At 40.6% G+C, this 16047-nt stretch overlaps 2 protein-coding genes across 4 annotated transcripts in view; both read left to right on the top strand.

Annotated features, from left to right (window-relative positions):
- The first annotated feature begins 4435 nt into the window (after positions 1–4435).
- tmem250 (transmembrane protein 250) lies at positions 4436–6245 on the top strand. 2 transcript variants are annotated; one of them, XM_020081634.2, is made up of 2 exons: positions 4436–4683; positions 4947–6245. In XM_020081634.2, exon 2 carries the CDS (start codon positions 5138–5140, stop codon positions 5555–5557), a length of 420 nt encoding a protein of 139 aa, XP_019937193.1. In that variant the 5' UTR covers positions 4436–4683; positions 4947–5137; the 3' UTR covers positions 5558–6245. The 2 variants fall into 2 exon arrangements, with proteins under 2 accessions (XP_019937193.1, XP_069369465.1); XM_069513364.1 differs by having other exon boundaries at positions 4468–4604.
- A 2870-nt stretch (positions 6246–9115) lies between these two features.
- Positions 9116–16047, top strand: part of LOC109626450 (nucleus accumbens-associated protein 2) — a 28941-nt gene continuing 22009 nt past the window's right edge. The window contains exon 1 of one of the 2 annotated variants that reach the window (XM_020082414.2): positions 9116–9533. The gene's annotated coding sequence lies outside the window, so the exon portion shown is untranslated. Of the gene's footprint in view, positions 9534–10021; positions 10135–16047 lie in introns of those variants that run through there. The other variant, XM_020082419.2, reaches the window with a different exon arrangement.

Here is a 16047-nt window from a genome sequence, read left to right as displayed (position 1 = left end):
ACCATTTAGCTGGAATGGTGCTGTATATGTCAATTTATCAAGGAATGCAATAATGCAGGAAAAATATTTTTTATGTCAAAGGGGCACAAGGAAGACAGAAACTCTGGTGCTGGGAAATTCAATGCACTGTTCTTAAGGCAGAAACCTGAATGAACATCGCCCTCTAGTGGTAGACAATAAATATGTCTCTCTGGTGGGGAAAATCCAACTAGAGGCATCTCATCCAGCTTTTTCCTCATGAATAAATAAAAATGAAAATATATTTTTAAGGCAAATGCAAACTAATTTTTGAACAGCTGTCTGCAAATACATCACATTCCATTCACAGTCAATCTGAAAAGAACTTCTCCGTTTGTAGGCCTGCGTTCCTGTGAAGCGGATTAGACCATTATGAAACATCCAATTTGGGACTTGGCATCGCAGCTAATTTCAAACATTGCTTTGTTTGGTTTTATCAGTGAAATAGGTCAACTCATGTGATTAGGACTAATTAAAGAGAAACCAAGCAGCTGATCTGCGTTGGATAACAGAAGGTTGAGGACACGTCTTTGTCGATTTTGACAAGATTAAAAAGAGTCTGACTTGTCTTACATACTTAAAAATATAGTGTAACCAAACTAAGAATACTGATTTCATGTTTCCCAATGTAATGGTGGGACATGGTTTCAATGGAAGGGCAGATCAGTTATAGAATAGGTGGATTGTTATGGTATATTTTCTCTTTAGATGTTGTTGTTTGTAGTATTAATAGTTTTTTATTGGTTTTACTTGGTTAGTTGTTTCTGTGTGTGTGTTGTTTGTTTCGGTTCTATCGTTGTCTAAACTGCCTGTAATGTACCTTTGTTAACTGTTACACTGTTGATGCTCATTTAAGAAAAATAGTTATTAACAAAGGAAAAAAAAATGTTTACCTTTTATTGCAAAATAGGCCTTTGTGTTGATTTAATTTGTATTTCACTTCTACGTGTTACTTTTGTTTAAATAATAAAATAAATCCAGAATTTGGCTTGAACTTAAATGTGAACTTGCACAGAGATTGTTTCAACACCATGTCCTTTTAGCTTGAACTCTGTATCCTTTCCTACTGTGCCAACATTATTTATACTGAGAAAAGAACTTGGTTCTTAACCCCGCGACAAGCGAAGTCAACCTTCAGGGCAGTTTTTTTTCCTAAATAACAACCATTAATCTTCTTACCAGAAAATAGTGAAGGCCATTATAGGTACACTTCTCAAGGGAGTTGCAGACGAAGATAGAGAAAAAAGTTTCTTGCTAAATGGATTAAACTCAGCTGGGACAGGAAGTACAACAACCTGGGCAGCAGCCTCTGGCTCATTCAGAGAGTCCAAAAATTCCATTTCTGGGCCAAGATAGAGAAACTTTTAGTGCTGAATGGAAGCATCTGATAAGTCTGTGATTTACAGCAGAGGTTCTCACAATTTTCAGCCCTGACCCCTAAAATAAAAGTGTCAAAGACTTGACAATATATATCTACTACATGCACATGTCACAATGTTTCCTGTGTTGCTGTTAATCGACGTTAATGCAACTGATGCTGTTTCTAATCTGAAATCAATGAAAATCAGAAGGCAATTTACACAGTTTCAAATTTTTATTTTACATTTAAACTATTGCAGCACCAACTCAAGACTGTTTTCTTGCTCTGTGTTGCTATGAGTGAAGCGTTCATCCTACCTGGTGTATCTGCAATAGATATGTTATCGTCGATGTTTCAATTAAAAATATTATTAAACAGAATTTGCTTCGTTTACACAATTAGATTTAATTTTTTTGTCCTTTTTAAACAATCATGGCTAAGACGTTATATTTGTAATGCCCAGGGGTCCTGAACTGTAGTGTGGGAACCACTGATTCAGAGTACAGAATCATTTGGGGGAATTTTCGTCTGACACTGATTTCCGTGTGAGCTATTATAATGTTCAGCACTCGCTTTTTTCACATTTTGGGTTTGGTTGTGTTAAAAAAAACATTCCTTTAATTTGGAAGTTTCCAGGCAGAATTGATTCATATGACAACATAATCCTCTCTACATAACAGAGCAGTGATATGGTTAACTAGTTGACCATGATGGATTTTCAGCTTGTAGCTTAAACTGAAGTACTTATGGGTGAGACCTCGGGTCAGTTACCGTCTTAACGTTAATTAAACTTGATTCTTATTAAAATATCCTCATATAACACTTATCTATTAATACTGAAACTGAAGACATCTCTTTGTCTGAAGCAAGACTCAGTTAAATGTTGTTTGTCACAGATAAGCCAAAGCCAAGTTTCGGCAGATAAAATATAAATAAGACTGCATGAGAAAAGTGATGATGAAAAAAAATAAGATGCTGCAGCTCCTCCAGGGAATTCAACAGTGAAAACAAACTAGGAATCAGGAAGAAAATACTTTACAGAGAGAAGCGTCTCAGAAAAAACAGAATGCAATTATACACTGAGATGTAGGATTTAAAGTTCTGGAGGCAGTTGACTCTGACCAACACATGATTCTCATCACTGCGTTTGAAGATTATACCTCTGATATTTAGTTTTGAATAAAAATAGATTAGATATGATGATCACAGTATTCTCAATATAAAGGCACCTTCATCTAGGCCTTTTTGTCGCTGTTGTTGAGGTCCTAAGATTTAACATCCACACCTCACCACACACATCAATATCAAAAGCCCTTCTCAGCGACAGTGAGCGCTCTCTCGTGGACATAGAAAATACACTTAGATACAGCCATTTCCCTTCAGCTGACTGAAGATTTTTTTGGGGGCAGCCACTAACCTTATTATGCTATCACTGAACTCATTCATAACGTGAAGGACTGAGCACATGCATGAACAATATATTCGACCTTGCTGACAGCTTTATGAGTGTTTGATTAAATATTATGAGGATTGTTTTTCTAATTTCTCATAATACACCTTTAAATTCCCTCTCCACAACACGATTAACAACTGTAATAAACCCTTTAAAATAAACATAGAAATAAATGAAAAAGTGTATTTATTATGATTTATGTGGTCACCTGCTGCCATCTGGCTTCCTGACAGATAGCTGAGATGCAATCATTCAGCCGAAGCATTAATCTGCCCAATCAAGGTTATTTGATATACAAGAGCGAGGGGCTAGGACACTTTAATGTGGTCCCGACACTTCTGAGGACACATTATACAACCTTGTCAAGTTTACAGACATGTGAACATTAACGCACACATGACCTCCGCAGCGTCTTTTTCTTTCACTGCTGCAGGGGCAGAACACAGACTGTATACATAAAAGATGGACGACATGACTGCTCCCCCAAAAGTGAACCCAAAGCAACTTGATCGCCCCTTGGTGTCTGGCTGCAGTATCACCTAATCGCTACAGTGCAGACTCCAACTACCCAAGATATCCAGATATTTTAGCTTCATTTCTGGACAAAAGCAGGAAATGGATATGTGCCATCATCTTTATAAACATTGCATTCAAACAGGTCAAACGTATATGGCATACGTTCTTGAGAGTAAAGTGGGAAATGTATTCCAACCCCTCTAGACACATTATGAGAAACACAAAAACAATTAAAGGCCCTAAAACTATATTTTTCAAACAAGCTTTGATTGGTGGGTTTTATGCCAAGTGTTTTGTTGTATATGAGTGATGTTCTGTAGCCTGTGTTGAGTGAACTCTTCTCAATGATTTTTTTAACAGGTGGTAAAAGTGGTTCTCACTTATTTCCATGTGCACCAATAGGGATTTGGCTCAAAACAATTAGAGGGCAAGTTGTAAAGTTGTAAAGCACCTTGCAAGTGTGTCTTGTACATTCAACTCAGCTGTGTGTTGGTGAGGACAGGTGAGGGATTAGCTTGGAGAGGTTTTTTAGTAAAAATAAAGACATAACATAACTTAAACATCAACTCAACTGTCAAAAATACCCAACAAATACGTTTACTGTGGGACAATGAAACGAGATAACTCACATTAGAAAGTCCAAACTTGAGAGGATGAGGCCTCCACCACGCAGCCCGCCAGGTGTCATCGCTCAGAGAGACGCTGACCAGGTGAGCTGACTTCCTGTGAAGCTTCTGGAGGCGGAGCCACAGGAGGAAGTAGTAGGCTATATGAAGAGGGAAAGTGGGAGGGGATTGTCCACTATTATTATTATTATCACTATCTATACCTTTTATTAATGTGAGGGTTGTTGGAGGAGATGGAGCCATAATAATAATGATGATGATTATTATTAATATTATCATTTTCGTTGTTGTTATTGCACAAAGAATCATAAATCTCCTACAAACAAAAACACGCATATATGTATAATATATAATATAGTATTTGCTGACAGTGTAACTCAATAGAAACTTATTTTAATGTAAAAATCCAGAGCTCAATTCTCCGGTTGAGGCGCACTTCCCCTTTAACTCGCCATGTGACGTCACGGGCAGCGTGACTAGCGTGCTTTGCGACAGTTTTACGTTCGAGCGCCGGCTCGACGTCTCATCTCCGCCGGAATAAAATAAAACAGCCCGACGCGAAGGAAGAGAAACAAGAAAAGACAGAAAACAACAGTTAATGTTGGAGTCACAGTCACTGAGTGTCAATGATGTGAGTCAGTGCTGCAGACGCGAGAGTCAAACTGCCGTCGTCTTTTCTTACTGAGGAGGAAGGCGCCATAGTGTTGCATGTAAGATCCCTGATTCTGCACCATCACTTGTTTCCACAGAGGAATATATGGAGGGGATGTGTTATTCGGTGTCACAGCTCTGATGTAGTCGTGTGAATATCACGTGAAGCTTCATGCTCACACACTGGCTTCCCCTCAGGGTTGACATGCATGTTGTGTTCTACAGAGGCCTGCATTTCTTGAGTTGGATTTGCAGCCATGTGTATATGTACATGTTGTCATTGCATTAAGAAAATCACAGTAACTATGTCATATCTCCACAGATCCATGTTGCATATGAAGGAGAAAGCCTCTCTGACTGCACACACACCACAAGCTGCCACTTCTCTGTCCCAGGCTCCTGCGAGAGCTGCACTTCGCTCCACAACCAAATGAAGCTTCCTGGCTCCCCAGCAGCTGCTCTCACAGAGGACTCCCCCTGCAGCTGGCACTCCTGGGCTCCCGTAGCCCACCCATGCCTGTGATCCCCATCCCACGGCGGGTGCGCAGCTTCCATGGCCCCCACACCACCTGCATGCACTCGGCCTGCGGGTCGACGCACGCCTCCAAGCTAGTGCGCACCAAGTACAACAACTTCGACCTGTACTTGCGCTCCCGCTGCATGTACAGCTTCCTCCGCTTCCTCCTGTACTTTGGCTGCAGCCTCCTGACCTCCCTGCTCTGGGTGGCGCTCTCCGCCCTCTTCTTCCTGCAGTACGTGAGCGTGCGCGTGCTCCTGCGGCTGCAGTACAAGCTGTCCGTTATCCTGCTCTTGTTGGGGCACCGGCGCCTAGACTTTGGTGTGGTGAATGACCTGATCATCTACAGCATGCAGATCACCATGTTCCTGGTGGGCGGGCTCGGCTGGTGCTTCATGGTGTTTGTGGACATGTAGCTGCGATGTGAGCATACGTGGGAAATGTAGTGTGCGATGTGGATGCTGCAGACTGTAACCTCAGCTTTGTGTGTCTTCATGGAACAACACACAGCTTTTACGTGTCCTGTGGGACTGCTCTGTGTCACTCCACTGTAGTCAAAAAAGACCCTTTTGACGTTGGGGTTAAATGCGTTAAACCTTATTGGTTGGGTTTCAGATATATAATTGAATTTCATAAGAATCAATTATTTCTATTACATCTCTTGTATTTTCATGCCATTTGTAAACAGTTTTCACAGATTTTGAAGTGCATCTTGACCAGAAACTGTTCCGTTTGCAATAATGGAAAATGTGAATGTCAAAAATGTTGCATGAAGACGTGACTTACTCTGACTAATGTGCGTCATGGCTGCGTGATGCAAGACAGGCATGTGTGCCAAAAATGCAAACAAAGTGGGCCCTAGAGCAAAAGCAAAATTCCACCATGATTCCTGGGTTGATATTATGGATGTTGTGTTTAAACACAATATACCACATAGATGAAGCTGAAAGGTTATGGTGCGGAAAGTGACCGAAACAAGTCGTCAACAGCAGTGAGTGTAATGTTGTTTTGTGGAACTGGGTTGGGGGGGCGGGCATTCAAGTGATAAACATCCAGTTTTTTTTTGTTTTTTTAAGTTATTTAATAAATTTTCTGTTGATGAAATGTGTCGTGCTCTGAGATGCGTGGCCAACTCAATTTTCTTACTGTGTTGTCTAACACCCATGACAGCGCGCCCCGAGCTGTGTCATAAGAGTGTGTGACAGTTCAAATTGAAAAAGGGCGTTGGGTCAAGTGCTCCGTCAGTAGCTCTTCACATGGTTTCAGAGCCGATCTGACTGACTTCTCTGTTCAGCTTCCCCCAGCGCAACAAACACCAACCACAACTAGACCCTGCTGTTTTCTGCCAAGCATAACAATGGAACTGGCTGTGTCCCAGTTACCTTATATAGCCTCATTATCACATAGCATGAAGCATACGCTGACATGAAACTCATGAGGGCGCATGAGGTTGAAAGAATCAGTTTAACACTTCCCCTTCTGTTTTAGGTATCTTCACTAATATTTTATACCTTGTACAAACATCATCTTAGATGTCCTTGCTTATCTTCCATGATAAGATTTGAGACAGAGGAAAGAAGTTGAAACTACCAGCAGGGCCATATTTTGATATGAACTTTCGGCACAGCGATTGGGAAACCAACTGAGACATGCTTGAGACTGGTATGGCCTTGAGCGTCAAATGCATAATCAGGCGGCAACAATAAGCTTTTGTTCCGAGGATCAACGCATCATATGCCTCGTACTCGAGAGCCAGGGCTGATCTGACAGCCAGCTGCACCAGAGGAGAACTGGAGAACATGAGTTGTCTCGTGGTGTCTGTATAGCGCTGGACTGTAGGTGAACTTGATGATTAAGTCAATACTCACTCATTTTCATTTCTTCTTTTTGGTTGCTTTGTCTGAATGACTCGTCTGTTTTTTTTTTTTTGTTTCACATCAACACTTCTGCCTTTGACCCCCCTCATCTAGACCAAACCTTGAATTCTTCATTTATGAAAAATATGGAATACATGGTGATGCATGACTTATCGCTGGATGAAATTATCATATTAAGCACATGTTAGATTACTCCGGATGATTCAAAAATGGATGACTTGAAACGATTCCTTTCTTACACCAGGAGTGTTTTCACAACTGTCTATTTGTTTGTTTGTGAGCAGGACTACACAAAAACTACTGATTGGATTCCTACAAAACTCGGTGGAAGGATGGAACATGGGCCAAGAAAGATTTTTTAACTTTCCACAACATCGTGAGATAGGGTGTTTGTTTTCAGAATATTTTTTCTTTAACATTGTGACTCAGGGCATTTTTGACATTTTTACCATTTTTCCAGGGAATAATTCATGGTCCCATTCTAGTTCCTACTGTCTGTGCCTTATTGAAGCTGTCATTTAATTAGGCCAGAGTTACAGCTTTCAGTGAATTTAGTTGAATGATGAGTCATAATGAAAAAAAAAATCTTTAATTTCCTTGCAAACACTGATGAGGATATAGCTGCCCTAATGGTACAATAAGGTCATTATAAACTCACTGTTTAACACCACAGACACATGATAATCCCAAAAGGGAATATTACAGTGCTTAAAATAGCAAGAGGTACAATAAATGTACTGTAAACACTGCAGGCTCATATAGGAGTATCACAAGACCACACAGAGAGGAGTCTCATCGGGGTATTGATCCTGGAGAGAAGACAGAAGCAACACGAGGAGTTCAAAGTGAAAACGAAGGTGAGAAATGAAGGTCTTTCAGTGCCATTATGAGAGGAGCGATAATAAGGTATGTGATGTGATAATGAAAATAGAGCAAACTGGGATTTGACAGTTAAGCTTACACAGGTGGAGGTGATAATTAACATCATAATTTACTTTTAGTTTAATAAAGTACAATTCTGTGATATATTTACAGTAGTGCCTCACCGCCCCCAAAGGGGTCCTGACCCCTAGTTTGGCTAGATTGGGGAAAAAAGAAAAAAAAAGATTTCTGCTCCATAAATCCATTCCAGATTTTTTGTAATGAATCATTTTATATCATTTACATATGATATTATTTATTATGTTTTACAATATATTCATATTTTCGTCTTACTTGTCAAATACTAGGTTAGCTCTATAGGCCTCTGTCATTATAAGGGGGGGTTAAAAGGCCATAAAATAATCAAAATATATGGAAAGAAGAAGATATTGACATTGCTGCCACCTGACAATAAACAGAGACCGAGATATATACTGTATATATTTCTGTTACATTCTTTTATGTGATTTTTACTTGTGGTATGTAGCTCTTTGGGGCTACATAAAGTTATAAAACTGTAACATTTTGGAAAGGAAAAAAATATTTTGCCTCTTTTAACGGCTCATCAAGTTAGACAAGAGCTTTCAAATGGACTTAACTTTGTTTTAAAAGGTTTGCAAGCAACAAAAAAACAGCAAGGGAACCATTGACTTTAAATGAAAACCAGAAAGTTCTAGGAGGGAAATAAAAAAAGCAGTAATATCTAAACTCAGGTGATATTTTTTCAGGTTAATCATAATACTAGAGGTTATAGGAGTAATATACTAATCATATTTCCTGTGCATGTCATGACTCTGTGAGGGACACTTGGTCTGCAGTGAAAGAAAAGTTGGAGTGGGCCACACGCCGCCTGCAGTTGGCGCTTTTTAAACTCAGCAGCAGCAGCACACATGCGCATCATCGTGCGGTGAGCTGTCATCGCATGGGGACACGTGAGGTAACCACACATGTACGTTGTCCTTATAGGACTCGCAGAAATAGGAGGAAGAAGAAGAACCTGTCCCATCTGCAGCCTCGCGCACTGTATGCACATAGCATGTTGTCTCTTTACACACACATGCACACGCACGCTGCAGGTTTATATGCTCTCACATGTACGTAGTCTACACCTTTAAGTCTGCACAGTGCACCGGGTTCATGTGTCCCTAAAGGCGCACGGTAGCCTGCGACAGAACCGTGTGTTTCGCTGCGGCCGGGACAGTGTGCACCTCCAGCTCAGTGAGAAATAAACCCCTGCCAGGTCCCGCCAACATGTCTACGTCTTTAAAAAAGAAGTGCACACCGAGCCGTGCGTGATGTCAGGCAGCTCGCGGTCCGCGCACTGTTCATGTGAGTGCGCCCTGCGTTCACTTCCTGTAAGGGGACAGTGGAGAGAGAAAGAGAGAGTGGGATAGAGAGATGGGAGAGAAAGGGCTGAAGAGGGAGAGATAGAGGGAGAGACAGCGGACGAGAGGAAAGCCAGGGGCCTGCTCTTTCCTTTTTTCTTCCCGTCTTTGAAACACCCAGCAAACTTTAGAGGTCTATCCGGAGGGAGAAGCGTGTGCCACATCTGCGCCAGCTGACAGCCGCGGCTCATGGAATAACCACATATCTGGTAAATACATCCACTGCTCTCGTCTTGACTTGGCTCCATGTTTAGAGTGCCTGATTTGCATGACGCATAGGTTGTTTTTTTTACCATGCATATACTCCCTCGCTCCTTCTCCGTGCGCATATACAACCACGAGCTCCTCTCGCCAACACCAGCACACTTTACTCTCATAAAGTCAAGTTTTACGCTCTTTAACTTCCATAAAAGTCATTTGGATGTGCGGATTTTACGCACAGAAGTGTACCCTACCACCACCACTACTGCCGCCAATCACACATGATTTTTGTAGTTTTATTTTACCCTCCCACATTCCCCAGCAAAGTGTAGTTCTATGTTGGACAGCGCTTTAATAAAACCGCAGGGAATACTATTGTCATTACTTTCAGCTGCACGAGTGGAGAAAGTGGTAGGATTATTATTGCTCTTGCGTCACAATGAAGTCAAAACACCCCCCCACAAAAAAAAAATCTCCACCCATAATGCATCTATTGTGTTGCTATATGCTGCACGACTGCTACAAGCAGCACCGAGATCAGCTGAGGTTGCAGGGGTTTTTTGGGGGCAGTGCAGAGTTCCTATATGATCCAGTGCAGCTGCCACACTCGTAAGTGTTACTTTAAGGAGTATGTGCATGTTTAAATTATGGTTTTGTGTTTAAAATCTAACCTCAGTGCACTCAACGTTAATAATTATTTACAAAAATGTCACAATGAAGGTTATAAATTGCCATCTTAAACATCTCACTCACAAGGATTTTAAGTGTTACTTCTATGCGTCTAAGTGTTCAAATGCTGGTTTAGTGTTTAACTGAGTGCTCTAAAAATATCAACAACATTTATATTTAATAATAGACAAAATTTACATTATTCAAAACTATAAAGTTGTTTGACTGTGCCAAAATGGTCACATATGTAGAGATAACATTTGAAATACTCATGAGTAAAGGTTTTAGGAGTGTTCCTTTTATTATATTGTTAGTTTAAGGAACATCTGCATGTTTAAATGATGATTTAGTGTTCAAAATCTAATCTGAGTGCATGAAAATTGTCAACAACATTTATAATCATTTTCAAAACTGATATGTGGGCTAAAAGATTCTTGGGCTGGACCAAACTGGGCACCAAAGATGCAAATACCTAATATGGTTTAAATAAATTTGAGTAAAGCTTTGAAAAGTGTCACTGTATGAACCCTCACTCACAAGCATTTAAAGTATTACTTCAAGGTATTTGCATGTTTAAATGGTGGTTTTGTGTTTTAAATCTAACCTGAGTGCACTAAAACTGTCCACAACATCCATAATCATTTACAAAAATGACACAATAAAGGCTATAAAATCTTTGGGCTGGGACCAAATGAGACCAAAGGCGCTTTAAATTTATAATTTAATATATCTAGCAGCAAATTCAGATTTAATTTAAGGTTCAAAAACAAGTTGTTCCCTCCTTGCACGTGACTGTAGCCTGCAATGTCTGATGTGTCAGTTGTGGCTTTGTTTACCTTACCTGAACCCTGCAGGAGCCATATCTGACTATATATACACTCCCTCCCCTCGTGTGTGTGTGAGTGTGTGTGTGTGTACATGGGTGCAGTGTGTGGCTCGCCGACATACAGCCTGTGGCGATTTTCATAATTTCCTGTCACTTTCCTTCCCTCTCTCGCACACACTCTTTTTCTCTCTGACACCCTGCTCTCTGTCTTATTGTCTCTAGACCACAGCGGAGTCATGTGTTTGTTGTCAAGATGATTATGCAAAGAAAGAAGAAAAAAACCCACATATTTGGTTGTTGGTTATGGGCGACATCTTTATCTTTCTTATGGATCCTAGTCCCCTAATAGATGTCACACAGTGATAGATCTGTGTGAATCATTTAACCAGTGTAGTGTGAATCTTAGTTTTAAGCAACATGTCCTTTCTGTTTCTGCTTCTCTTATGTGAAACATACCATGGACGATAATGAGATGTGTTGTACTTGTGTAGACGACCTTTGCATCAAGAGAGTTTATTATATTTCCTCCTCCCCACAGTACGGGGTGGGGGGGAATCAGTTTGAGGTAATGTGGCGTTCGTGCTGCCAACTTTCTATCTTCAAGTGTTAAACACAACATACATGGAAAATGTGAGACTTTTTTTTTCTCTCTCTCTCTTTCTCTCTAAACGGAGGCCTTCCAGCACTCGTCTTTGACTTGGAAGTCTGCCAAAGGGTTGTGAAGGCTCTCAACAGCTGTATTTGTCTATGTGCGTGTTAGTGGCTGTGTTAGCATATGTAGTGTGTGTGTGTGTGTGTGTTTGTGTGTGTGTGTGTGTGTGTTTGAGTGTGTATTTGTGTGTTCTCGCTGTGTCCCGGGATGCCCTTCCTCCATAGGCCTCACGCTATACAGCATTCCACAAGGGGGCCCAGGGTTGTCTGCAAGTGGGGAGTGTCAAGGCGAGAGAACAGCAACACTGGTTTCAATGTAACTGATGCTGGGTACTGACAGAAAGAGGTGAAGAGTAAAACTGTCAGAAAATAAGAAAAAGTAAAGTCAGGTTACAACCTCTGTAAAATTTCTCCGGAGCTTTATAAGAGATACAAGTTAGCGTCCAGCAGTGCTCCATAAATATGTCGAGCACTTGGAGAAAACCACCTAAAGGTGATTTACACTGTCATTTTGTGGACGGTAAATATTTCAGGACAAGTGTCATTGTCAATTCTAGTACAGTATTTCACAGTAACACACACACAGAAGAATAACATTGCATGCTACTGATGTTAAAAATCATCATAGGCAGGCATTCAAATTTATTTTATTGATCCAAACTATAACATTTGAAACCTGGAGTCCACGTTCTTCCTAGGTGCTGCTCTATTTGCTGTGTGTGTGTGTGCCCTCATGCTCGATGCACTCCTTCTCTGCATATGCGTGTGGGGAGAGTAGCTTTATGCGTGTATGATTTTTCCTTCCCTGAGACAGTGATGAGTCATTGCTGATGGTATGCGATGCAGGGCACCACTCGTACATCATATTCTCATGCATTAGTCTCATAGTTTCTGCATATAACACAGAGCCGGCTCTGGTTAAACCCTGATGGATTTAAAAGACACATTTCTGCTGCTGCAGCTTGTGTGTTCAGGCTTGTTGGTTGGAGCTGGAATACAAAAAGTAAATGTTATGTATGGAAGACTATTAGGGCCAGACATAAGGGAAAAAAACAGGAGAGAAGGAAGTGTTTGCATTTTGAGAATAAAGTTGAAATGTCGAGTGTGAAGTTCACTTCTTTGATACATCCAATCCAGTAAGAGGAGCAGCTGGCAGTTATATGAACTGCCAAAATGTCACATCCCTGGAGTGTGGAAGGGATTTTCTGAAGTGGTGCAACTGTATGCTTATTTGATAGCTGTATCATATCAATAATGTAAAGGGTATTCCTTTATTCTTAACTGTGACGTAATCAACCAAGCAGAATTCAAAAATCTTCCTCCACTGGATTAGTTTGATATTATTCCTAACAATGTTTTGCACAATGAAAAAAAAAATCATCCTCCTCTGATTTAGTTTGACTTTATTTTCAACATTTCAACTTTTTTTCTCAACATTTTGACTTTATTGTCAAATGCAAAATGATATTTTTATTCCTATCCCTGCCTCTACTGCTCTTCCATACCAGATAAATCCAACACATATATCGTTATACTATGTGAGAAGTCACTCAAGTTCATTTCCTCACATGTTCTTGACAAATTTGTCCCCCAGCTCACAGTAGTTTCTATTTGACTCTGTAGGTGTTAAACTGCTTTTTCCGTCAAGTGTCAACAATTAAAACCTGCTTGAAGACTGCAACCTAATTATTTCAAGGTCTGTATTGGATTGCTTGTGTTTGGCCAGTATGCAATTATTCAACTCAATGTACCAGAGGGACTGAGGGGAAAGCAAGACAGCTTGTTTTCTTTTGTGGTGGAAAAGCCCAAACATCTGTGAACATGAGAGTAGTCGGCTACCGTCTTTAACGTCTGGTATTTCCATAAATCTGAAATGACCTAAATGTGCACCCTCCAATATTACTCTGTTACCTGCAAAGGAAGAACGTCCTCTCAGCTCTCTGCATTGGGTTTATAGGAGTATAAAGTCCCAACTCGTGAAAAGTATATGAATATTAAACAAAGCTGGAGGCCCCAGTGACCTCGCCACGTCCACGTGTTTCCTCATCAAAGCATAAATTAAGTTGGGAGTCACATCGAATCAGATAAACTGCCAATTGCCTGAATTTGATAAAATTACTTGGATAAACTAAATTACGGCCAAATTACCAATGTTCAACTGGTACGTCTGCTAACACGGTAAGCTAACATTTCCCACCTGAATCAAAAGTAAATATGATTGGAATGGGAACCAGTTGGGGAAAAAAGATAATTCAGTGATCAGCGTGATGCTACGTGTGCGCGCCATGTTTGTGGTGTAAAAAGGTGATTTTAAAAAAGCCACAAGACAGAGTTTTTCAGTTCCTCGAATACGGTGCTTGTTTAATATTTACAGTAGCATATTTTTTTCTTCTTAGAATTCCCTACAATCTTCTTGTCAGTGCCTCATATACTTTCAGGCTTACTTGAGGAACAAAAGATTAGACGAAAGACAAGATAAAAATGAGAAAGGATGTGTGAGTTTTGTTTTTTGAAGCACACGCATTGATGATAATGTAGCTATAGGTTCTGTGATTTGGGATTTTCAATCTTTACTGTCATGTGCTATGCACCAACACACACCACCCATGCATATACAGGAAATACTAAGTGGGGGTAAATGAGAGGAAGGATCAGCAGGAACCATTTCGGATTATGAAATGTAACTGATTTGGACAGTCCTGTCGTGCTACGTGCTTTTCAGGAAGCCTTCCAAGAATGGAGACAATGAACAGTAAACATGGCATGTTCCTCAGAACAATTCCACATTAGATCTCAAATATCACGTGTCTCTCTTTTTTCTTTTCCTCTTTTTTTCTCAGAATCGACAGCCCTCACACCACACTACATTGCAGATAACTGTAGCAGCTACATTTCATGTTCCCAGTGTATGCACTGTACTCACACTTGACAAGGAGCTCTCTCAAATGTGCAGAATCTCCCTCTCTCTTTCTCTCTCTCACTCTCTCACTCTGTCTCAGAGATTTCTGGTAAGTGACATGTTTGGCCGTTGGCATAATGCCTAGCAAGATCACATGGTATGAATGTCGTGCCTGTGTTGCGTGTGTGTATGAGTGTGTTGAGAGTGTGATTGTACATGTCTGTGCATTTGTGCTCATGTATTAAAAAAAAGGCGAAAAGAAAAGAAAGGGAGCATGTGCACATTTCATTGTTCTGAGTACTTTCAGCATGAATAGGAGCACCTAGCCATATTAGAGCGCTGCAGACTGTCGAGAATCATTTTGAGGATGTGTTTCTGATAGTCATGAGATCTGCTTCTCAAGTAGGATGGAAATTTTGATTTTGCACTTTATAATACTTGTTTGACACTATTCGCGGCATCGTTATATTAAAAATTTATGAAGGTTATGTACCATTATGAGGATCTTTTTCCACTTTTCATAATGTTATATGCATTAAGAGCAATTCTGAAAGGTTTAAAAGTTGTTCATACTTGTATAATCACTCTTATTATTACCTAAAGCCCTTCATCTGCAGAACTGGTGAGCCTTGGTTGAACTCTGTATGTTTAATCTACATTATGTCAGGTCTTACAATAATAAGGTCACTGGCATTCACCTAAATATCTCCAGAGAAAAATTGTGCAAACTGCGTATCAACTTTTTAAACTCCCCATATCTTTGCAAAGGCTTCATTGTAAGTGAAGCCGCAGCAGCCTGAATAGGTTTAGAACAATTTTCCCAGATCCTTAGATTTTCAGCGGTGGGACATTAGACTCACTGTGAAAGTCAAACCTATAATTCGGGAGATGACGCCTGCAGTCATGCACAAACACACACACACACAGAAACGCATAAATAAACCCCACGGAATCATGCAGACACACACTCACTCAGAAGTAGACAGAGAGACCACCATGGATGGCATTTATCCTCGCAGCCCACCTCAATTTTCCATGGTCTTTTGCTGTCTGCTGTACATAATTAAATTGCTGCAAACTTCAAGCCTCTCTCAAGGCTCCTGGCAGTAAACAAAGCGTGCTAATTACTACTTAAGGTAATAAGTGAGGTAAGTGAATGGGCTGACCCCCCGTCTCTGTGGCGATGACCTGCTCTGCATGTGCTCCTCGTGTCCTCACAGCCGGGCACACAGCTCGTAGGAGCCAGTGGAAAAAGACAGGAATCTGAGGCGGGTGGCTTCAATACACAGCCCCCCCCACCCCCCACCCCCCACTGCTATACATACGTTAGCAATTATCGCTAAATCACAGCATTAGCATTACATACCTTATGTTTTACACGTTACCAGAAGAATGATGAAAAGAACTTCTCTTGAAATTTTGTCTCACCATGTATTGGTACAAAATTTAATATTTTGGGGGGTCATGGCATAATAAT

This window comes from Paralichthys olivaceus, chromosome 18 (genome assembly GCF_024713975.1).
Source record: "Paralichthys olivaceus isolate ysfri-2021 chromosome 18, ASM2471397v2, whole genome shotgun sequence".
In the NCBI taxonomy this organism is placed as follows: domain Eukaryota; kingdom Metazoa; phylum Chordata; class Actinopteri; order Pleuronectiformes; family Paralichthyidae; genus Paralichthys; species Paralichthys olivaceus.
Note: the sequence above shows the minus strand (reverse complement) of the source record. Positions and strands in the feature narration are given on the sequence as shown.

What these genes read in the sequence shown, in the direction of transcription:
- tmem250 (XM_020081634.2), top strand. Translation starts at nt 5,138, where the DNA reads ATGCCTGTGATCCCCATCCCACGGCGGGTGCGCAGCTTCCATGGCCCC.